We start from the raw sequence: 25762 nt of genomic DNA on the forward strand, positions 1-25762 counted from the left end.
TTATTTGGAGTTTGCCAGAAATGTCTGTAGTTTATCATTTTAAATCTGTATGTAGGGAAAAAACCCTGAATGGGAATATATACTGGATATAAACTCATTTTAGTTTTAAAAATAGAAACAAACGATTACATATTACAGGTCCTGTTTTATTACTATTATTTCCTTTTATTATTTCACTGCTCCAGATGCCGCTTTGCTTTTGCCCTATTGTTCTGAAAGGCTTCTTCTCAAATGTCAATTTAATCAATTTCCTGCAACAATAATACTATAATACAGGAATCAGCTGAACCAGAGCAGCCGCTAAACAATCAGCATCGCTGCACATCCATCCTACTGAAGCATTAAAAACACCAGTCCAATCACGAGCACAACAAACAGCGGAAAGAGCAGGGGGCGGGGCCGAGCCGCCGACACTCCTCCACCAACCACACACCACGGCTATCAAGTGCATTAGCATATGCAAAATCATATCACACTAAACACATGGCCTGGATGCCATTTCCCAATAAACATGAATCTCCGAGAGACAGTGACATAATCACAGACACGGGCGCCAAGTCTGCTCCCTGTTATTCCCCCTCCCCGCACGCCCTTCTTTATGATCGACATTACCGCAAATACAATGATTATTTGGGCCTGATATTGTTTATGCGGCTCAGCACCTATTAAAATTTGTTAATTAAAATCTTAATGTCCCCTGTGACACGCGCTGAATTAAAGTTGCCCATTGTTCCTGAACAATGACGCTCCTCTGTAGACATTATGCTGTGGCATAATAAATATATAAATAAAATATATAAATAAATAAACAGAAATGCTACCACCAAAACAAGGGGTAGACATCAGAGCCCAGCTCAAAAACAGGCCAAACGAGCAAAAACAGCCTCTATAGCTCCCTATGTTTTAGTGAAAATAGTCTATATTTGAGGGTATATACATATAAATAAAATATAAAATGAAATACAACCACCAAAACAAGCAGTTGACATCAGAGCCCAGCTCAAAAACATGCCAAACGAGCCAAAACGGTCCCAATAGCTCCCTCTGTTTTACCGGAAATAGTTTATATTTGAGAATATCTTATATTTAAGGGTATATTTGAAGGTAATACTGACAGTATTGTATATACAGGCTTCATAACACATTCATAAGCATTGAATAATGCACTAAAACCAATAAACCAATGCTTTAATAGCTAAGAAAAACTCATGCCCGTCCTCAAAACATGACGTACTGTAGAAGTGTACCTCCTGGTGAGAAATCATTGACTATAATATATATAAAATATAATATATATAAATATATATATAAATAAACAGAAATACTACCACTAAAACAAGCGGTAGACATTAGAGCTCAGCTCAGAAACAGGCCAAACAAGCCAAAACTCTCACTATAGCTCCCTCTGGTTTACTGGAAATAGTCTATATTTGAAGATATGTTATATTTAAGAGTATATTTGAGGGTAGTATTAACAATACTCTACATAAGAGTATAATAAACATTGAATAATGCACTTAAACTAACAAACCAATGCTTTAATAACTAAGAAAAACACATGCCAGTCCTCAGAACATGACATACTGTAGTAGTGCACCTCCTGGTGAGAGACCATTGACTGCTGGTCATGACTCTACAAATATATATAAATAAATAAACAGAAATACTACCACCAAAACAAGGGGTAGACATCAGAGCCCAGCTCAGAAAAACAGAACAAACGAGCGAAAACAGCCACTATAGCTCCCTCTGTTTCACTGGAAACAGTATATATTTAAGGGTATGTTATATTTAAGGGTATTTTTGAAGGTAGTACTGATAATATTGTACATAAGGTTTTCATAAGCATTGAATAATGCACTCAAACCAATAAACCAATGCTTTAATATACTGTAGTAGGGTATCTGCTGGTAAGAGAACATGTCTCTGACTGCTGGTTGAGAACCTCAGACACTACACAGCAGGATTAGCCAGCAGACTTCGTCTGAGGGGGGAATCTGTACCTACTTTCCATTGCAAGGCTGCAGATGAGGGATATAAACTAGCTTGTTTGTGTTTTACCATTTAGCACAAGTTAACACATGTTATGTAATGTAAATGCTCAGCATTAACCTAGGGCGTGGCCTGCAACAGCTTACTTGCATCAAAGTGACAGAGCTCATAAACGGCTTATTCTGAAAGGGACTGAAACTAGTAAGAATAGAGCTGGTGAAATCTCTTTATGAACATTCGGCAGACTTCGTCTGAATGAGGGATCTGCACCTACTATCTATAGCAAGGGAGATGAACTAGCTTGTTCGTCTTTTGCCATTTAGCACAAGCTAACACTAACGTGTTGTAAAAGTTTAGTTTGCATAAAAAGTGTATTCAATGGCTCATTCTGAAAGGGACAGAAACTGGTAAGAATCGAGTGGGTGAGATGTTTTTATGAACATCCTGCAGACTTTGTCTGAGTGAGAGATCTGTAACTACAGTCCGTGACAAGTCAGCAGATAGCAAAGATAAATTAGCTTGTGCGTATTTTGCCATTCAGCAGAAGCTAAAACTACTGTGTTGTAAACTGTTAATTTGCATAAAAGCTTATTTGCATAAAAGTGACAGAGCTCTTAAATGGCTCATTTGAAAGGGACTGAAACTGGTAAGAATAAAGCTGGTGAGATCTTATTTTATGAACATTCTGCAGACTTTGTCTGAGGGAGGGATCTGTAACTACTGTCCATTGTAAATCAGCAGATGACAAAGATGAACAAGCTAGTTTGTATTTTTTCCATTTAGCACAAGCTAAAACTAACGTGTGGTAAACTGGTAAGAATAGAGCTGGTGAGATCTCTTTATAAAAATCCGGCAGACTTTGTCTGAGGGAGGGATCTATACCTACTATCCATAGCCAGGGAGATTAACTAACTTGTTCGTCTTTTGCTATTCAGCAGAAGCTAAAACTAACGTGTTGTCAACTGTTAATTTGCATAAAAGCTTGTTTGCATAAGAGTGACAGAGCCCTTAAATGGCTCATTTTGAAAGTGACTGAAACTGGTAGGAATAGAGCTGGTGAGATCTTATTTTATGAACATCCTGCAGACTTTGTCTGAGGGAGGGATCTGTAACTACTGTCCGTGGCAAGTCAGCAGATGGCGGAGATGAACTAGCTTGTTTGTATTTTTCCATTTAGCACAAGCTAATTCCTGTTGAGATTTTTTAAGAGCATATTTTTTCTACATTCCCTAGACCTACAGTATTCCAGTAAAACTTTTGTAAAAAGAGGAATAATATGTCCCCTCTAAAGCATTGCTTTATGAAAGCATTAATCAGTGCGTATGAAGCCATGAGCTATAAAGCTCCTATGTAGGTACCCTTCAAATAAAGTGTTGCCCTTTTTTATTTACTTTGCTTCATTTCAGTTTAATTGAAAGGCTTGAGGGCTCTGAATGTGCAACAAATCTGAATTAATTTTCCATACGATTTTCGAGTGAATTTGCGGAGCAGTGAGGAGAGCGAGAGCTGAGCTGAGAGAGAGCTGAGCTCTTATAAACATTAGCGGCATTAAAATGCCACCACAACATTCGGGTGACCTAATTCCATAATTAGCACAGAGTCTTACGACTAAGTAAAGGCGTACGAGCGCGATGAGAGCGGCGGAATCACAGAGCATCACACAGCCTGTTATATATCCTCTTATATACGTCTGGAGACGTACATGCATCCCCGGGAAGTGTCTTATTTTCCTAATCTTCCTATCATGAGAATGTGTGTGTCCAAATATATACACAAACATAATCTTCTAGGCAAAGTATGTTTTCAAATATATATATATATATATATATATATATATATATATATATATATATATATATATATAACTAGTAAAAGTAACAGCTCAGTGATACAGAATGTCCATAAGACAATGCTCGCCCACACACAGCAAAGACTCAACAGGACCTTCTTATCTTGTCACATAGCATCAAACCAAGCTGAACTGTTTGAATTTTTGCCCCAGGAGTAAAGCAGCATAAAGTTATCCAAAAGCAGTGTGTAAGACTGGTGGAGGAGAACATGATGCCAAGATGCATGAAAAAAAACGTGATTATAAACCAGGGTTATTCCACCAAATATTGATTTCTGAACTCTTCTTTCGTTAAACGAGAGTTTCGTTGTTTTCTTTGCATTATTTGAGATCTGAAAGCACTGTTATGAAAATGTCTAATTTTCTTTAAATAAATACGAAGCTCCTAGGGTGACATCATGTCAAAAAAAAAATGTAAATATGTAATTTTATTCTATAAACTACTGACAAGTCCTCTTTCAAATTCCAAATAAAAATACTGTCATTTAGAGCATTTATTTACGAAGCCCCTAAGTTGACATCATATAAAATAAAATAAAATAAAATAAAGATCCTAATGCATGGGAGCAAGATAAATTAAGGTGTGGGAACAAGCTAATTAAGGTGTGGCCATGCTTTAATAAGGCGACCAATTAAATTGTAGCCTTAATTAATTAAATCGTGGCTATGACTTAATTTTCTCAATCCCACACCTACATGGCCATGCCTTAAGAAGTTGTGGTTAGTGGCTAATGCTAATGCTGCTCCAGCAGTGATAGCCGGGGGTTAGTAGCAGACTACAGGCTGATAATACTCACCTCTGAATGGTGAAAGAGCTAGCGCTTACTGTGGTTAGCTGGAAATGCTAATACTGCTCCAGTCTCGGTGCTGGAGAATCTTTATTAAAACTCCTGTATAACTCTGTACTTCAGCAGAGTGGCTTTACTGCTCCTTAATACCTGACTGGTAGAATTTATACATAAGGAATTATAAGGTGTATTGTGATTTTTTTAGGAAAAGTATATGATTTAAGTGCACCTTATAGTGCAAAAAATATGGTATCTCTCATTCCCATGCCTTATTAAGTCGTGGCCATGTCTAAAGTATCTCATTCCTATGCATTAGGATATGTTTACTATGCATTGGGTTCTTGTTCTTGTTTAATAACACATTTTCTTTGAACATGTTACCTTAGGGGCTCTGCAAATAAATGCTCTAAATGACAATATTTTTATTTGTAATTTGGGAAAAAAATCCGTAGTTTATGGAATAAAACAAACCGTATTGTAATCAATTTTACTCAAACATAAATTAAAACATAATAAATTAGCCATAATAGGCAATTAACCCCAACGATCACATTTTGTGAAAGTATACACTCTATACTACTTTGAGAGATATGATCACTCAAAGGCAATGTGTAAGACTGATGGAGGAGAGAGAGCATGCCACTGCTCATGAAAGCTGGGAACAGAAATCATAGTTATTACACCAAATACTGATTTCTGAACTTATCATGAGTTATAAAATTAGTATTAGTTTCAGTAGATGCTCTAAATTACAATATTTTTATTTAACTGTCAGCAGTTTATATAATAAAACAATATATATAACAATATATATATATATATAATATAATTATATAAGAAAACAAAAAAACAAGCTTTCTAAACTCCAAACCAGCCATAAGCAGAGAGTTATGAGATTTATGTCTGACAGATCACACACTCCTGCATTATTTGTGTGTTTTTCAGCCTCAGCCTCAAGCCATGGAGCAATGGAGCACCACCGCCTGCAGCCAAACCCACCCGGAGACCCGGAGAGTTCCTCAGCAGGTGCTAAAACTCGCCCGCAGTGCCTTATTGTGTTTTACTGCCATGTATCACAAGAGCGTCGGCCTGCTGCGAGCCGAGCTACGAGTTCTGACCGGTTCCAGACCACACAATTCACCCAAAACAACACATTCCAATCCTCCAGACTCCGCCCCCAACCCCCCACCGCCCCGGCACTTCACCGCACCCGGCCATTAGTGAGTTTGCGGGTATGTGCAGGTCAGCAGAACGGGTGGTGCTTTGACCCCGGGGTTAGAGAAAGCACTAAATCACACGTTTCCTACAGCGCTTTCACAACCCCCCCAAACACCACCACCACTGCTTCACCTTACCAAGCAAATTCCACATGCTCAGCTCTGCAGAACCAAACCTGAAACGCTTTAACCCTTAGAACCCTACAGACGGATTTTACGTCCAAAATCTCACCTTGTGTTTTTTCAGCTTAATTACTCAGGAATCCCTTCACACATAAACATAATCCATATATGGTCAGAAAGGGCGGAGCTTAAACTTACTCTTTCTAAAAATAGTGATCACATCCCAGTGCGGTAAAGCTAAATCTACAAGAAACCCATTCAGAAAAAAACACCTAAAAAAGTGAAAAATCTCCTTCCCCAACCAATATTATTTACCTTTAGTGCTTCAAACACATTTATATGATGTTTCAAACCAAATAATATCAGTAAATAAAGACTCAAAAGTGTCCACAGAAAAAGTGTGAAACTACCTGCTTTACTCAAACTAAAGCTAGGTATGGTGTGCGCACTGCTTTATATAGCTTTTATTTATAAAGTAGTTATATTGCACTAAACTAAATTTTCATTTATTTAGACTAAAAAATAAAGTTTACATTTTTGTATATATTTATGTTTTCTTTGTTTGTCCTGATGATTAAAATACTGAAAGGTATAGGCTGCTCTGAGTGTCAGTTTTTTTAATAAGTTATTCTACATGTATCCTAGAGGTGTGATTATTGAATGTCAAAAAAAATAAAATAACTCCGCCTGATGCTGTTTCTCCATGTATTTTATCAAAGTAATAATTAATAAGCCATGTAATGAACTCAAATCATCAATATTCTTATGCTTTTTTAATTCATAAACACTCTAGTGTGAATATATTTATTTAAACTCTATACATTCAAAAATAAGTAAAAAACAAACAAACAAAAAAACAGGCGTTTGGTAAAATTTTGAGTAAAACATGATCAGTTCCAGGAAAATATAACAATTCTGCTTCCTTTTACATTTTAAATGATGATATTTTTGAGCAGCCGTATGTCTTCTGGAGTAAAAGAGATCAGGGCATGTGTCTGTCTGATATAATTACTGTGTTATAAGACCTGAAAGAGGAACTGAAAACAAAAACGGAGAATAAAAACACACTAAAACAGCCTAGAGTTCAAAGTAAAGGGTTAAAGCTGAATTTATAGAGAAGCACAATATAAAGCAGCACTTCTGGGACTCTTTCCAGAAACTGGCCGCCCTTGTACGAACAGTCCTTCTCGTGCGTTTTATGAGAATTGCCTATTTATAAGTTGGTGAATAAGAGAAACATTAGGCTGAAGCGTAATCGGATCGTTTTTAGAGCAGCGCTGCTCTTCCCGCTCCGCTGCTTCATTAGTTTCTCTTCAGAGCTTTATTTTAATGCAAGCTGCCTGTGATGCTGCTGAGTTAAAGCCGGCCTGCTGTTTAACACTGCAGAAACACCAGGAAAACAACTGTAATATATAACTGTAATAACACAAACCCAATCCCAAAAAAACACCAAAATATATATATATATATAAAATCAGGATGCTGTGTATAAAATAGAAATAAACATAAAATAAATTAATATACATTTATTTACAATATAGCACAAACACACAACCTTTCAGAGGTACCGATTCAACAGCACTACATGTATTAATTTTATATACCACCATGTTTATATGTTTATAATGTATTTAAATGTATATACATTACATAATGCAGTAATACACTATATATAACACAATATAGAGAGACTTCAGAACGACATATACTATAATCCAGGATAACGTCTCTTTCAGTAAAGATCTTTCTGCATATTTCAGTAGAGCTAAACCACACACTGCATCCATCACATACAGCATCACCAGAAAAACATCTGCTGGGATGTTGCTAAGAGGTTCCCAGCAGGTTGCTATGGTGTTCTTGGGCAGTTGCTTTGGAGTTCCTAGGTAGTTCTTATGGTGTTCCTATTTGGTCCCTAAGGTGTTGCCTGGTGGTTGCTGTAGTGCTAAGGCACTGCTGATTTGTTGCTATAGTCTGCCAGGTGGTTGCTATGCTATGGTTGCTAAGGTGTTCCTAGGTGACAACTAAGTTTTTTCTGATGGTTGCTATTTTATTTCTAGGTGGTGGTTACAGTGTTCCTATGTGGTCCCTAAGGTATTGCCTGGTGGTTGCTATGGTGGTATGGTTGCCAAGCTATGGTTTTGCTATGTGGCCCACTAAATTGTTTTCAGGTGGTGGCTATGGTGTTTCTAAGTCATGGTTATGGTGTTCCTATGTGGTCCCTAAGGTGCTGCTGGGTAGTTGCTATGGTGTTTCTATGCTGTACATTTTTGTTGCTAAGGTACTGCTGGTTGGTTGCTATGGTATCCCAAGTGGTTGTCATGCTGTGTTGTTGCCACCTGGTTGCTAAGGTTTTCCTAGGTGGTGCTTTTGGTGTTCCTATGTGGTCCCTTAGGTGTTGCCTTGCGGTTGCATAAGGTGGTTCTGCAGTATATGTAGTTCCTTGCTACTAACGTATTGCTGGTTGGCTGCGATGGTATCGCAGGTGATTTCTAAACTATGGTATTGCTAAGTGGTTGCTAGGGAGCTTGACATATTATCCAAGGTGGTTGCTACGGTATAAAGTGACTAAATGTGACAAAATAACAAAAAAAATGCAGGATAACATTACAGGACAAAGATTCAGCAGGAAAATAAAAATTATAGTAATTCAGATATCAATAATGGGATCGTAGCTACGTTAAATGAAAACGCAGGTATCTGATTGGACGATCAGAGGCGTAACACATTGCAGAGGAGCAGAAAGGTTAAGCTAAATATCAGTATTGTGAATTATAGTACAGAGCGCAGTTCCACAAGATCTATTACACCGACCCTCACATCCATCAGCCGCCACGACGGTCCTGCCGAACGCCCCGCGACCCCCGGGCAACCCTCAAGCCCCTGCAACCACCCCCCCCCACCCAGCACCGCCGTCACCGTCGCCGTTGCCAGCCACCGCTCTGAGCTACAGTCCTCCTGGGGCCGATGGTTCATCTGAAAGCTTTGTGGAGCTCCATTACATCTGATAGATAGATATCACTAAACTGCTGAACAAACACCCCACTCACTCATCTGCATACATTACAGTAATGGAGGGGAAAATAAAGCACTGATATCAATAAACGCTGCAGAGATTCTTTATTTATTTATATATTTCTTTATATATTTACTTATTTATTTATTTATTTATTTCCTGCATCGCCACATTTTTTCAGATGCAAGCTGCAATAATAGTGTTTGTTTTTGTGTTTATCATAACAGCTAGAGCATCAATATTTTTATATTACTCTGATTATATTCAGCATATATATATATATTTTTTTTTTTTTTTTTTTTTTTTATTATTTTTTTTATATACATATATACCACCATCCCACACACTGCTCTTTTTAACACACAACAACAACACTAGCTTTTGCTTCTATTTAAGGGGGCTGGAATATTATCTAGATATATTGTAGCGGGAGGTAATAAGTGTATATTTGTTTGTCTACTTCTAATATATATAAATATATATGATTATATATATATATATTTATTTATATAATGCAAAATGACTATTAAAAGTTTTTTGTAAAAGTTTTTGGAAAGTCCACACTTCATACAGCTGGGTGGAGGAGAAAACCCACAGGTCGGGAGATCACTGGTTCAAATCCCAGTCATGCAGCCTGCCATCAGCTGCCGGAGTCCCGAGAGAGCACAGTTGGTCTTGCTCTCTCTCTGGGTGGGTACAGTACAGTAGATGGCGCTCTCTCTTTCCCCTCATCACTCCTAGGGTGATGTGGATCAGCACAAGGCTGCATCTGTGAGCTGATGTATCAGAACCGAGTCGCTGCGCTTTCCTCCGAGCGTTAGCGCTGTGATGCTACTCGGTAATGCTACAGCAGTCTGACTTCACATATTCATTCATTTTAAAATTGATCCAGTGATCCGGTATAACACTGCTTTAGTCCGGTGGAGTAGTGGGTGGGGAGCAACGATAGGATTTCAGATCTTGCTCATGAATATTCATGCATGCAAACATGTCTGCGCGTCTGATTGGTTAACAGCACTGGGACACCAGGAGGCAGTGAGGCGGACAACAGTTAGAAACATTTTAAGACATTTATTACACTAATAACAGTCTTTGCAATGTCATATGTTACTTTACAACATGTGTAATAATATCCTGCTAAGTGCAGTTCAGCCACTGACCTAGTCTTAGAGTCTCTGTAAAACACCAAATCCACCGGAGATCCTATTTAAACCTACAGTTACTTACACACAGAGGTGGGTAGTCCAGGTCCACGGGGTGCATTTTTATTTTAACTAGTGTTCTAAACATACACCTACCTTTCTCAATTGTACTTGGCTGGTGGTGTTTTTCCTCCATAGACTAATTCTAACCATTTGTTTCTTAGCTCTGAATTACTGGGTAAAGCATATAAACACTGATGTGTTATTCGCACAAATAACACAGGAATGAACTGCATGCTGTTCCTAGCGCTGTTAGTTATCTCCTATCTGACGAGACGGCTTCGCCGCCCGGCTTCAGCTCTGCCTGTGGGCGGTCCCAAACCGAGGTGGGCGGGGCCATAGATACTAATTCATGGGTTGATGTAGACACGGTGCTTTTCCTGATCGACTCGTTTGTGTTTTTCTGAGTAATTTTTTTTACTAGCTGCTGCAGACAATGAGGACGAGTTTGAGGAAGAGTTTCATCATGTGGAGCATCATAAACAACTCAGAAAGACCTGCTGTATTTCACTTAAGGACAAAAAAAGACCTTTTAGCAGAAAAACACCAATAACCAGCTAGTTTACCAGCTTTTCAACTACATTAACCATTAAATACCAGCGTACACCCTCTATAAACACGTATATCCACAGCTGCTAGTCTCAGCCTGGGTTATTTATAAATACACACGTGAAATAATAATTAAACGACTAATGTGATGCCAGCAGTGAACAACTCACAGCATCCAGAGTGATGAACGTATCTGTAGATGATTTTGCTATGACAGAAAAAGCTGTGTACTATTGAGATTTATTAGTTAGTTAATATTCACAGACCAATGTCTTTTTTTGAGAATTTTTTTTTTTAATGTGAACCTGCCTGACATGAAAGCGATAAAATTAGCATAAATATTAACTAAATATGATAATAATTATTATCTAAATATGATGAAAACGGTAAGTAATTAAAGTAAGCAGAGTTACAAGACAGGTGATATCAAACGTATGAATGGTACAAACACACTTTCAACTATTTTAATCCATCACAATGACATTTAACATATATGATACAAAAATAATATATTTGTTAGGGTATATTTTACACTGCATTAAGATTTAGTTTAGTTTACTTGCCCTGTAATACGTTCACACTAGCAAATAATAAAAAAATATTTTAAAAAATTTAAACAAAAATGCTGCTTAAATTAACACAAAAAATCAATATTCTCTGTATGTCCTGTACATATGCAGTATTGACAATAAAACTACTTGACTTGAATATTTGTTATGTCTAGGGTACGTCAGTGTGTCTTTGCTATTGTAACAACAGGAAAAGTACACCTTGCACTGTTTGAAACACAAAGCAAAATACATGTACCTATTCTAATTCTTAATGAATCATGGATGTGTTTATTTTTGGGCGTAACATGAAATAATAAACCAATCAGAGTGTCTCTTGCTCATCATTCCCTTTAAGAGTCAAGGGAGCTCTGACTTTGGTGGATTGCTATTTTAACAGTGCAGCTACCTGGACGTGTCCAACAAACTCTTCTCAGCAGAGGAAACTGAGCTGCTGGTTCACGCTGTTATATTGTGATATCAATATATTGTCCCATTCCATATGGATGGATGGATGGATGGATGGATGGATGGATGGATGGATGGATGGATGGATGGGTGGGTGGGTGGGTGGGTGGGTCGGGTGGATGGATGGATAGATAGATACTTTATTGATTGCTAAATAACATGTTTATATACAGTATTAGTCAAAAGTTTGGACGCATCTTAAATTCTGTGTTATTTCATTATTTTAAAATCTTTTGAATTATAGATTAATACTAAATTCATCCAAAGTATGAAGAAAAAAACATTTGAATTTATTTATTAAATGAAAAAGTGTTAAACAAACCAGAATATGTTTTATATTTTACATTCTTTAAAGTATCTCCTCTTGTTTAGATGATGAGTTTTGAGCATCTCTGCTGGATTTTCTCAGTCAGTTTTAGGAGGGAGAATCACCTGGAATTCAGGCTTTCAGTTAACAGCTGTGCTGAACTCATCAAGAGTTAATTACTTGAATTTCTTGTCTCTTAATAAAGTGTTTGAGAGCATCAGTTAAAGTAAAGTAGTGAAGAGGTAGAGTTACAGGTATACAGTGAATAACGGCTCTATTTGAGTAATGTTCAAATCCAGGTTATGACTTAATAACTACTCAAGTAAGTAAAGATTTAAAAAAAAATGACTAAGAAAAAATTAAGGTCAGTCAATGCAAACGTCAACTTCAAGAAATCTGAAAGTATCCTCAAGTGCAATTGAAAAAAAAATATAATAGAAAATGTTGATGATGATGGAACTGGCACTTATCAGGAATGCACAAGAGTTATAAGTCTCAGAAAGTGAATGTTAACAGCTTCCCAGATTAAAGAAAACACACACAAAGTACACACACTGTGCATATACTGCAGTAATTGCAGGAAACAAAAAACATATATTACAACTATATTTCAGTCAGACCATAACAGTTCACTTATCCATCAAACACAGGCACAGCGCCATCCCACCCACCGCTCCCGCTGCTATTTACAGGGCTGGTATTTCACCTGTATATGTATATAAATATATATATTGCTGTGGGAGATAATAAACATATATTTGTTCTCCTGGCTCTGGCATCTTTGTACGAATGTAATAAGTTATTTAACATATTTGGCGAGATTTTTAATATCACAAAATGTCAGCAGTAAGGGTGGAAGATGAGTGTGTTATTATGAAGATTATATCTAAATAAGCAGGGGGGTGGTGCCTACACACACACACACACACCACGCCGAGCCAACACGGGCTCTCAGCCACAGTTTTATATTTCTCTCCTTAATTCTTGCATGTATTTATTTATAAATACATATATTTATATATTTATTTAGTTTTAACAGGATGTTACGCCTTTATCTCATGAAATCTGCTGAATATCACCTCCTTCTTTAGTGCTTCCTTCTAGGCAGAACTCTGATACTCTGAATCTGATACGTCTGATGCGTCGTCATAAAAGAAACAAACGCTCTGCATATGAAACCTGTTTTTACACAAAACGCTTTGTGTTGGATTCCCCCGGAGCGGAGGAGGAGGAAGAAGAAGAGTGGGAAAACATGACAAGGCGGAGTGCGATTCTGAGCTAAATTAAATTACACAGTGCTTAGTGCTCTACATCATTTAAAAAAAGAAAAGAAATAAAAAATGGTGTGTAAAGCAGAAATGAACCAGATTTTGGTTCTGTTCACACTTGGAATTAACATGATTTATTGCTATTTATATTATATATATATATGGGGTGATCTGTTTGCAAATAATTGCAAAAATATCTATATCTATATACGTATTCGTTCACATCTAAAATCTGATTTTAAATGTATTTTCTTAAAGCATTTGTAATCCGATTACTGATCAATAATTAATAAATTATTTTTATTAATTGATTAATAAACGTATATATTTAAAGAGAACTAAACAAACAAACTACTAACTGAAGCAAAACAGAAAATAAGAAATATGAAGAACATAGGGACCATTGAAAATACAAAGAGATAAAAGAACCGACACCAACAAGGAAACACACAGACTATAAATACAGACGGGCAACAGGAAACAGGAAGCTGACGACAGGTAACGAGGGGGCGGAGCTACAAAAGAGACATAGGTAAAAAAAAACACAGATGGTGGAGACATGGGAGGTAAATAAACAGAGATTAACACGAGCACAGAAGGTAAAACAGAAACTAAACAGGCCAAGACGTGACAAAATGTTACAACGATGAAACTGGCACTCATCAGGAGTGTTAATGCTAGGTGTGAATGTAGGGTATCTGAGCAACATCAGCACTGTTTCATACAGCGTAAAGCACTGCTGGTTTCTGCAATTCGCCCCATTTCACTCCACGTTTGGCAGTGTGCTAAAGGGTCACACTCAGGTCAAATTCATAAAGCATTGCACTGTAAAGGCGGTTGCTATGGTGAACCACTCAGCGCAGCCTCCACCCGCCACACTCAGCATCCCCCCAACCCCTCCAACCACCACTTCACCCAGTATGCACCCAGTCCACAAATTCAATAACCCGGCAGTTTCACACGGCGCGGCGGAGAAAAACAGCTTCAGCCTGGCGACAACGTCTAAAATATCAAAATATCACTTTCAGACACAAAACACAAAATGTCTAAATACAATCTGTTATAATAATCAATGTATTTTTGAAGATACAGTACCAGTCAGAAGTTTAAACACAACTTAAAATAGTGTTTTTAAATTATTTTTAAACTATACTGAAGTCATCCAAACTATAAAGAAAAAATATGAAGGTACCACTTTAAAAACGGTTTCTTTATAAAAGGTTTATAAATATTTTAAGCAGAAGTTTATTAAGGGTTATTAATTAGTTTGTGAATACCTTATAAACCATTAATAAGCAAAAGACGAATAACAGACGTACAGAAGAACCGACAAACGACTACAAAAACACACAAAACAAAAAAGGAAACGGGAAACACCTGAGGACATGTAACAAGGGGGCGGAGCTACAAATAAACACAGACAGGGGAACAAGGAGGAACATGCACGGAGGGAAAAGATTCAAGATTTAAGGTGGAATAAGCCAACTAAATATAAATATTAAAGTGTTGTTAATTTTACATCCAGGATGGAAATATATAAACAGTGTTATGTGTTATGGATATTATTTACTATTATATTTAATTGAATAAGTAAGAACATGATTATATACAGCAGTGAAATATGAAAAAAATAAATATAACAGGGAAACAAGGCAAGTCTATTCGGTAACACTATTTTAAGGAACACAAATTAGGTGCTTATTCATGTCTGATTATTTGCTTAATAAAGCCTTAATTAGACATTTGTAAATGATTTAATCACTATTTATTAGGCTTGATTCTGTGTTATAAGTGTTATTGGTGTAAATGATTCTTATAGTGCACAATAAACAGTTATGTCAGCACCCTGTTATTAATCAGGTTATAAGGCATTATTAACTATTAGCTAATTCTACATGTTATTAGTGTTATTATAATTGGCAGCAGTTTGAGTTTATCTATGTGAGTTTATGGTAAGGTTATGGCTGTGCTGGAGGTTATTATAAAAGAGTTAATAAGGGGTTAATAAGTCACTAATAGACCAAGATGTGCACCATATTCTAAAGTAAGCTTCTGTTCATCACTAATCAGAGACTAAAAAGAACTGAATAAATATTTAAAAAATCACAGACCCCTAATTAAGCACCAATAACACTTAATATAACACATAATAAAGCCTAATAAGTAGTGAATAAATCATTTACAAATGTGTAATTAAGGCTTTATTAAGCAAATAATAAGACATTAATAAGCGCCTAATTTGTGTTCCTTATAATAAAGGGTACCACTTTAAAATAAGACTACCTTTATAAAGGGTTTATAAATGGTTTGCAATAAGTTTATAAATGGTTACTAATTAGGTTGTAAATGCCTTAAAAATCATTAATAATCAGTTATAACACATGCATAGAAAGGGCAACAATGGCATTTTGTTTGTTAAATACTGAACCCACAGCCATCTATATTGTTGCCCTCTATGTATGTGTTATAACTGATTATTAATGATGATTTTTAAGGCATTTACAACCTAATAAGTAAATATTTCTTAAATTGATTGTAAACCATTTATAAACCCTTTATAAAGGTAGTCTTATTTTAAAGTGGTACCAAATAAAGTGTTACCGTCTATTCTAATCAAGTTTTTCTTTATTAATAGTTTAAAGAAAATAAGAAATCCACAGTATTTGGTGAAGAATGAAGTGAAGCATCACTCTGCTCCTGTTTCTAATAAAAGTCCAGGTTAGTCTGGGTCAGGTCGTCACTCCTGAGTTCACTTCTCACTCTAAAACACCTTTTACACCAGGCTCCAGAGAAGCTGCAAGCCCAGACACTGCTGCTCTACACCTTCTCCTCCAATCAGATTCCTCCAATCAGATCCCAGCACACCCTGCACCGGCCAATCAATACCCACACAGTACTGACACTCAGACACGGACCCGGTTCTGGCCTGGATGTGCCTGAACTCGTCACAATAATTACATTATCGACTTATCAATATCGTACCGTACGCCAACATGACCTACAGAGATCTGTACTGACAAAAATATAACAAAAAAACTGCAGGTATGATGCTGCATGACGACATCAAATAAGACTATCAAACACATTATGAGGATGAAACTGGCACTCATCAGGGCCGCACAGGATGCAAGAATTACGATTCTTCAGTGGAGAATTCTAAAGCGCTGCCACGAAGATGGCTGGAGATCGCTGATTCAAATCATAGTCATGCAGCTTACCATCAGCTGCCGGAGCCCTGAGAGAGCACAATAGGTGGGTACAGTACAGTAGATGGCGCTCTCTCTTTCCCCTCATCACTCCTAGGGTGATGTGGATCAGCACAAGGCTGCGTCTGTGAGCTGATGTATCAGAACCGAGTCGCTGCGCTTTCCTCCGCGCGTTAGCGCTGCTGTGATGCTACTCGGCAAAAAGGTTCGAAAAGAGGCGGAGTCTGACTTCACATGTATCAGAGGAGGCGTGTGCTAGTCTTCTTTACCCTCCTGGTGTTGGAGCATCACTAGTGATAGGGGGAGGGATATACATCTAAATAGCAGATGAATGGGTGGAACAATTGGTCTAGCTAAATTAGGAGAAAACTGGGAGAAAAATTGAAATTAATGTATAGATACATAAAAAAGAGTAACAATTCAATGTATTATATTGCTATATATTGGGATACAGTAAGCAAGGTGGTATATTACAATTTTTTTAAATAAATGAATGCAGAATTTACTGCGTGCATATGCTATTAATCTTTTGTCTTACATGTTTGCGTTTTTGTAAGTGGCACAAAGCTGCAACACAGCAACGCTTCACATTAAGTTTCCCTTTAATCCTTCAACCAGAATCTCAAGAGCTATGAATGAGTTGAGTCTAAGGCTGGGATAAGGTTAGTGTAACATTTAAAATGTATTTTTCTCACAGTTTCAAGATAAACGCAGCAATAGAAAATTGTATGTAAAAAATTCTTATTTGTTTTTTTTTATTTTTTATGTATTGCAGTGTACAAGAAATACGTTTTCATCCATTTTTCCCATTTTTTTTATGAAAAACTTTAATTTCTTGCATTTTGCAAGAATTATACCATCAGATTTGTGTTACAAGATACAAACATTGACAAAGCTGAAAATATATATATATATTTTTTTTTAAATTCTGTTTCCCAAAGGCTGAAATGAAAAACTATGTAATTGAAAAACTGGATGAAACCCCATTTCTTCTGTACTTTACTGAATAGGAAAAAAGGTATGATTATGTTTTATACCCAGTTTTCTATTTTTGAATTTTGCTTGATACAGTCAAAAATTAAACTGCTAAATGTTACACTGACCAGATCACCACAGTTTCTGCATGGAAACTGCTAGAACGCTGCATGCAACACGTGTCAAAAATGAGTCAAAATAAGAACTAATTAGACTATTTTTAAAGTTTTAAGCATTTTCAAAATATGCTACAAATGTGTTAATTAGCAAGATGACAAACGATCTCCAGAACTACTCATTATTTAGAGATATTTTGCTTTTTAAAGGGTGTAACCACATTATAATGCTATTATACTATCAGTATATCAGTGGCATAAGACCAGAACCAGTCTTAAAATGGTAATAATATTTTTATTAAAACAGGTTTTGGTGCAGAGCCAGATCCGGCCGTGGCGTGGAGCGTTAGGGCCCCGGTGTTGGGTAATTACGGGGCTCTAAGCGGCCCTCGTTGACTGGGAGCAGATTGTTAATGCGTGCAGATGCTATTATTCTTACGCTGAGTAAAGTGCAGCGTAAGCCTCCATAAATCTGCACTCTGAGCTCACGAACAAAGAGCTAAAATAAGGTTAACTGCTGTCTCTCCTGCTCTCGGGAACATATGGGAAGTCTTTCTGACTTGATAAATCACTGATTAATGATTCTCACTCGCAGCTAATAAAAGTGGTGAGGTACTGCCGGTACCGCGGGCCCGTCAATCAGAACCAAAAGCAGCCAGAATAGAGGAGTTACTCCTCCAGCAGGTCTGTGTTAATAAAATAAAAGTAGAAAAATCACACGTCAGCTAAGATAAAAACTAACCAGTCGGTTCAGATAAGATAAAAGTATGGCTGTGTCAATTTTTATCAATTTAAAATGAACATTTTATACCACAGATATGATATAATAGTATAATAGTGTAACAATGCATTTACATATTACTTCTAAAGAGCAATGAACTTTAGTTATGAACAGAAACTACTAGAGACTACTTACACTTTGATTCAAATATTACTTTTAACTGTTTTATTTCTAATTTGTCTTATTGCTTTAGTGCTTGATTTTATGTTTATAATTATTGTATATAATTATTATAATTATGTACATCAATTTGTTTTAGCTGTTGTTTTTAAAGTGCTTTAAAACAAAGTCAAGTTGAGTTGAGTATTAATATATTTATATATATCGTAAATAAATAAAATCATTTTTATACACGACATATAAACAAACCTATTCTAACTCAAGTTAGGTTTATGTTCTATACAAAACATGTTCATGGAGTTTTCACACAATATCACTTTTATGCAAATAAGCTGTTGCTGGCCACGCCCCCATGTTTACGCAGTGCATTTAGTACACACAAACAATGCTTATAAAAAATACTTACATTAAAATAAATTTTAATGATAGGTGGTCGCTTAGGTGTTGCTTGGTGGTTGTTGGTGGTTGCTGTGATGTTACTATAACCCAGGTAAAAGTTCCGTTAGTTATATTGCTATGGTATTGAGATTGTTTGATAAAGTGTTGCTTGATTGTTGCTACGGTGTTGCTACAATATTGACGTTGTTTTCGTTAAGATGTTGCTATAGCATTGGGCACCTGTTTGATAAGGTGTCACTTGGTGGTTGCTACGGTGTTGCTACAATATGGATGTTGTTTGTTAAGATGTTGCTATAGTATTGGGCACCTGGTTGATAAGGTGTCACTTGGTGGTTGCTATGGTGTTCCTACGGCACAGGTAGCTGTTACTGAGGCGTTGCAGTTAAAGTGTTTCAAGGTGTTTCAAGGAGTTTGCTACAGTTTTATTAAATTAAATAAAATGCTAGGTGGTTGATGAGGTGTTAAGGTGATAGGTTAGTTTAATGTTAAAAGACTTTTAGCTAAATGATGACAACAGACTTGTTTCCAAAAGCATTTTTGCTAAATCTAGGGTGCTTAAGATTTTCCCGAAGTAAGCTTGGATCCAAAAACAGAATAGTGAGGATAAAGAGCTTCTCCAGGTTCAGAGTGAAATAAATAAACGTTAGCCGTTAGCGTTAGCGTTCAGGAGAAGGGAATCGGTCATCTCAGATCCCCGTACTCTTTAAAATAGACTGCTGGAGACGGCGGGGCGTTGCTAATTGAATTAGCGTGTTGAACGTGGACCTAAAGCTCTCCGGTACGGAAACGGGAGACGAGGCTGGAGAGCCGATAGCCCTCAGAAAGTTCTGGAGGAAACAGAACTTCTGTTAAGATCTTGTTAGTGTATTAGACCTGTTTTGTAAGGTGTTGCTTGGTGGTTGCTATGGTGTTGCTACAGTATTAACATTTTTGTGAAGATGTTTCTATTGTTGGGGGCCTCTTTGATACGATGTTGCTTGGTGGTTGCTACAGTATTGCTACAGTATTGATGTTTGTTAAGATGCTGTTGCAGTCTTGGGCTTGTTTAATAAGGTATCGCTTGGTGGTTGATATGGTGTTGCTGCAGCACAGGTACTTCTTACTGAGGTGTTACAGTAAAGTGTTTACTATGCTAATGGATCGATTGCTAAGGTGTTTTAAGGATGTTGCTATAGTTTTATTAAATTAAATAAAATGCTAGGTGGTTGATGAGGTGTTGTTAGATCGATTTAATGTTTTTATGCTAAATGTCTACAACAGACTTGTTTCCACCAGCGTTTTTGGATAGCATTTTTTCCCGAAGTAAGCTTGGATCCAAAAACAGAATAGTGAGGATAAGGAGCTTCTCCAGGTTCAGAGTGAAATGAATAAACGTTAGCGGTTAGCGTTAGCGTTCAGGAGAAGGGAATCGGTCGTGTCAGATCCCCGTACTCTTTAAAATAGACTGCTGGAGACGGCGGGGCGTTGCTAATTGAATTAGCGTGTTAAACATGGAGCTAAAGCTCTCCGGTACGGAAACGGGAGACGAGCCTGGAGAGCCGATAGCCCTCAGAAAGTTCTGGAGGAAACAGCCGGCGGCGGGTCAGCAGATGAGATCAGGATACCCGGATCAGAACCGCTCCGTTAAGGTCCGGAGGGGAAAGTGGAGGAACGCTGTATAAATATCTCTCAGACTCGACTCCCACGGCAAGGAGGACCCATCAGATAATCTACTCACTGAGGAGCGATCCCACCCGTCTCACGGCCCACCGGGACCGGACCGGTTCCTCACACCACACCGCCTCCCTCCACCAGGAGAAACCCACCAATAAAAACCCACTAATGCAGCTCAGATTTCAGGAGAGAGTAAAATAACACAAAGAAGAATTTCCACCTTAATAAAAACAAAATCAATGAAACAAGAGAGACTCAGCATCTGCTGAGTTTATTTACCATGGGGTTTGCTATAGTATAGTATAGTGTTGGTTGCTGAGGTGTTGCCATGTGGCTGATGAGGCATTGCTAAGGGATTGCGAAGGTGATTCAAAGTCAGCTGCTACATTGTTTCTAGGTGGCTAGTGAGTTTTGCTAGTCATTTGTTAAGATGTTAGATGCTAAAGAATTGATAGGTGGTTAATGAGGTGCTGTTAGCCAACTGCTAAGGTATTTCTAGGTGGCTGATCAGGTGTTGCTAAGTGGTTGCTACAGTGTTGCTAGGTGGCGGATAAGGTGTTGCTAGTTAAATGCTAAAGTGTTGCTAGATTGCTGATGAGGTGTTGCTTGGTAGATGATAGGGTGTTGCTAGTTAGCTGATAAGGTGTTGGTTGGTGGCTGATGAGGTGTAGTCTAGTCAGCTGCTACATTGTTTCTAGGTGGCTAGTGAGATTTTGCATGTCGTTTGCTAAGATCACATTGCATTACATTACATTACATACATTTGGCAGAGGCTTTTGTCCGAAGCGACATTGATGTTTCTATGTGGTTGCTAAAGCGTTGCTCGATTGCTGATGAGGTGTTGCTAGGTGGTTGCAATAGTGTTGCTAGGTGGCTGATGAGATGTTGCCAGTCAGCTGCTATTGTGTTGCTAGGTGGCTGGTGAGTTGTTGCTAGTGGCTAATGAGATGTTGCCAGTCAGCTGCTATGGTGTTGCTAGGTGGCTGGTGAGTTGTTGCTAGTGGCTAATGAGATGTTGCCAGTCAGCTGCTATGGTGTTGCTAGGTGGCTGGTGAGTTGTTGCTAGTGGCTAATGAGATGTTGCCAGTCAGCTGCTACGATGTTGCTAGGTGGCTGATGAGGTGTTGCTAGTTAGATGATAAGGAATTGCTAGGTTGTTGCTAAGGTTTTGTTAGATGGCTGATGATGTGTTGCTAGTCAGCTGCTACAATGTTTCTAGGTGGATAGTGGTGATTTGCTAGTCATTTGATAAGAAGTTTCTAGGTGGTTGCTAAAGTGTTGCTTGGTGTATGATGAAAGTCAGTTGCTAAGGTGGTTGCTATGGTGTAGATACAGTAGGTGGTTGATAATGTTGCTAGGTGGTTGCCAAACTGTAACTATAGTATAGCTGTTGGTTGCTAAAGGGGCTGCAAAGTAGTTTTATGAGAATATTTTACAAAATGTATTTTACAAAAACAAACATTTGCACAGAACTATTAGTAAATAAATAAACACTATTCGCTGTTCCACAACCCACAGGAACACAAGGGAGTTCCACTAAACCGTGACCTCAGTAACGTTTAGCGTTTTAAATGAAAGAGTAAATAAAGAGAATAAAGGATATGGACATTTTTTCCACAAACTTATCCTGCTTGTCGTCCGTCTTGGGGAAGTTCTGGATGTCGTTCTCCAGCCGCTGGATGTGGCGCTCCATCGTATCCAAACTGGCCTTCAGGATCTGGGCGGAGACTGTGAACAGAAGATGGTGAAGATGTTTATTAAATGTTTATAGACAGATTTTATAGTCTAATCAACAAAAACTGTATACAAAAGTGTAAAAAAGGCCAGTACAAAGATTCGACAAACCTTCTCATTCATTGTGTTCATTAAAAGTTTATTTCCTACATAATAAATGAATAGTGAAGAGCATTTAGTGAAAAGCATAGAGAAGCATTTAGCTGCTCTTATCTGGGGAGCTGTTAACTTGTGGTTTCTGAGGCTGGTACGTCTGATGAGCACCAGTTTCATCATCATCATCATCATCATCATAACATTTTTGATGGTCTTTGCTGTGAATACACTTTCTTTATTTAGTTGAGTAGTTGTTGCTTCTCATAATCTGGATTCGAACATTACTCAAATAGAGCTGTTATTCACTGTATACCTGTAACTCTACCTCTTCAGGAATCAGGATTATTTTCTGAGGGGGACGTCTGTGTATAATATTTCACACTTCTACTCTTTAGTGATAAAACTCCTGCATCTGAACTGCAATTGAAAAAAAAAACAGGAGGTCCAGTGAGTTTTTAGGCTTTTGTCTCGGTCACATGACATTGCGGTGTTCAGTAGCTCCTCCATTTCCACTTGCTGTTGTGTTTTTAACATGGATCTCCGTGGAAACGTCCATCCAAAGTGTACAGTAATCACGGTGCGCGGCAGTGGACAAATATCTATTTTATTAAAGGCGAGGAGACGAAACTCAGAAATGTGCGTCCGGACGGGACTAAAATTACCGGAGGAGCACGGAGTTCAGAGAAAAACAGTAGATAATTCAGCCTGTAATTTTCTCAGAGGACGTCTGAGAAATAAAACACCTACATGATCGTTCTGGACGGAAATAAAATCACAGAGGACCCAAATAAAAGAGAAAATTAATCCAGAACATCATAAAAAATATAGTGTAATAAAAATATAACGGGAAACAAAAAGCAAAGCCATGAAAATCTGATACTAATAAATATTGAAATAATTATATTTTTTAAACGACCAAACAAACACATTAAAGTCAGTGTGGGGATTAAAGGCGTCTCGTGAGTCAGGAGTGCGCGTGTGATCAGGCCTGAGTCCGATAAGCTGTGGAGCCGTGTTTGAGTAGAGGGAGGTATGGGTCCTCAGGATACAGCGGCTTCATTAATCTGTAAATAATCAGTGTTTACCCACAATCCCCCTCCATACACCGCTTTCAACTCCCCACATCAAAGCTCCCGCAGTGTGTTACAGCAGGATCAGGACTGGTGTGGATTTACCGTTATTGATACGCTCGTTCTGAATGATCCCCGAACTAAAGAGAGGCTTCAGTCCAACACTGAGGGTCAACCTGATCTCTCAAACATCTTTACGAACTCGACCAGTTTACTGGACATCTGACTTCATTTAGGGCGTGTCAGTGTGTCTTCGCTATCGTAACGACTGGAAAAGTACACTTTGCTCGTCTCAAAACAAAAAATCAAAGCAAAAGGCATGCACTAATACTAATTCTCTTAAATAATCAGCAGGTTTGTGATTAAAAACTGAGAAATAACGCACTAAACGAGTCACAGAATAAACTTTGAAGGAGAGATTATTATTGTTTTCTATAATTAATCACATATCCTCATCAGAGAGCGATGATGCTGCAGTTTTTTTTTTTTTAATTATAGGATTTATTTCTAGATAAATATATGCTTTATCCCATCTGATATTTGTGTGGATAAACTCTTCAGAAATGAGTAGCGTTTTCAGATATTTTAGATTAAAAAGATGTAAAATTGCAATAACTCCATTTAAAAAGAATTGCATTAAAACTGTATTTCGAATTTATCAAATTAATCATGATTAGTCTTCAATATTAAATTTACAATGTAAAAAATCATAAAAAGAAAGAAAACATTTTAAACGAGAGAAAAGAGGCCTGTCCAGACGTTTTTTTGGACGGGATTATTTTCTCAGGGGGACATCTGTGAAAAATATCTCACACTTCTACTCTTTAGAGATAAAACTCCTGCATCCGGACTGCAACTGAAAAAAACAGAAGGACCAGTGAGTTTTTAGGCTTTTTTCCTCGGTCACATGACATCATCACAGCGTTCAGTAGCTCCTCCATTTCCACTTGCTGTTGTGTTTTTTTTTTACGTGGATCTCCATGGAAACGGGCACCCAAAGTGTACAGTAATTACGGTGCGCAGCAGTGGACAAATATCTATTTTTTAAAGGTGAGGAGACGAAACTCAGAGATGTGCATCTGGACGGGACTAAAATTACCGGAGGAGCACGGAAAGCACGGAGCACGGAGAGAAAAACAGTAGATAATTCAGCCTGTAATTTATTTATCAGAGGACGTCTGAGAAAAACACGTACATGATCGTTCTGGACAGGAATAAAATCACAGAGGATAAAAAAAAAACATAAAAGATAAAATTAACCCAGAACCTCCTAAGAAACTAATCCTTATTGTTTTCTTTCAGAATGCTTCTATAGTCGTGGGTGAGAAATGAAAAATAGAAAAGAAAGTGTTCAGAAGGTAAAAGTCTGGAGTTATGAGGACAGAGGGACGAGTTATCCGCAGTGATTGTTGGGTTCACCGCCGTCTTACACCTGCTTTTCCCTCTCTTCCCCGGCAATAAGCCCACCCAGCGCGGACAAAACACACCGCCAACACAAATCACCCGGACAATGTGGAACCAGAAGCTGTGTCATTAGAACATGCTGGAGTTCCTCCACAACCAGGGATTTACTGTCCCCTAATCAAGCCTCACAAAGCTGGGGTTAATGCTCCCGGAGCAGCGCCGGTGCTCACACCGCCTTCCCCGAGCAGAGCAGGATCAGAACCACCGTAAAAACTGAGAGAGAGAGAGAGAGAGAGAGACAGCGAGAGAGACTACCAGCGCAAAAAGAGAGAGAAACATACTTTTTTGACATCATTTTGATCATCAATCCCTCATTTTTGTATAGTAACAGGTTTTTGCAACTTTCAACTGTAACAATATAATGTAAATTACACTTGTAACACTCAACCTATTCGACAATACCACAGCAACCACCCAAAAAAACATGGAAAATGTCTAAAAAAAACACGTAGCACGTAGCAACACCCAACCAACCACTAAGCAACAACACAGGTCTGGCAAAAGCTTGAAATGCCAAACCAAACATTCAGGAAATCGATGGAGAAATACCATTGCAACCAACTGCAATACCATAGCCACGATCTTCAACACCACAAAATCACAGCAACCACCTAGCAATCACGTATACACTAGTAAAACCCAACCTTTTTGACAACACCGTAGCAACCACCTGAGAAACCACAGCGGAAACCATACCAACCACTAAGCAACAACACAGCTCTGACAAAAACAACCATCTGGGATTAATCGAGCAATGCCATAGCAGCCACCTGCAATACCACTGCCACCATCTAGCAATTCCACATCAACGACCTCAACAA

General features: G+C 37.9%; 1 protein-coding gene across 5 annotated transcripts in view; it reads right to left on the bottom strand.

The window, feature by feature from the left end:
* diaph2 (diaphanous-related formin 2) overlaps window positions 1-25762 on the bottom strand; it is an 877667-nt gene that overhangs the window by 215780 nt on the left and 636125 nt on the right. For all 5 annotated transcript variants that reach the window (XM_022683643.2, XM_022683642.2, XM_049484129.1 and 2 more), the window contains one exon: window positions 22181-22305. In XM_022683643.2, the coding sequence (XP_022539364.1) occupies window positions 22181-22305 (125 nt within the window). The remainder of the gene's footprint in view (window positions 1-22180; window positions 22306-25762) is intronic.

The sequence above is a fragment of the Astyanax mexicanus genome, chromosome 10 (genome assembly GCF_023375975.1).
Source record: "Astyanax mexicanus isolate ESR-SI-001 chromosome 10, AstMex3_surface, whole genome shotgun sequence".
Taxonomy (NCBI): Eukaryota; Metazoa; Chordata; class Actinopteri; order Characiformes; family Acestrorhamphidae; genus Astyanax; species Astyanax mexicanus.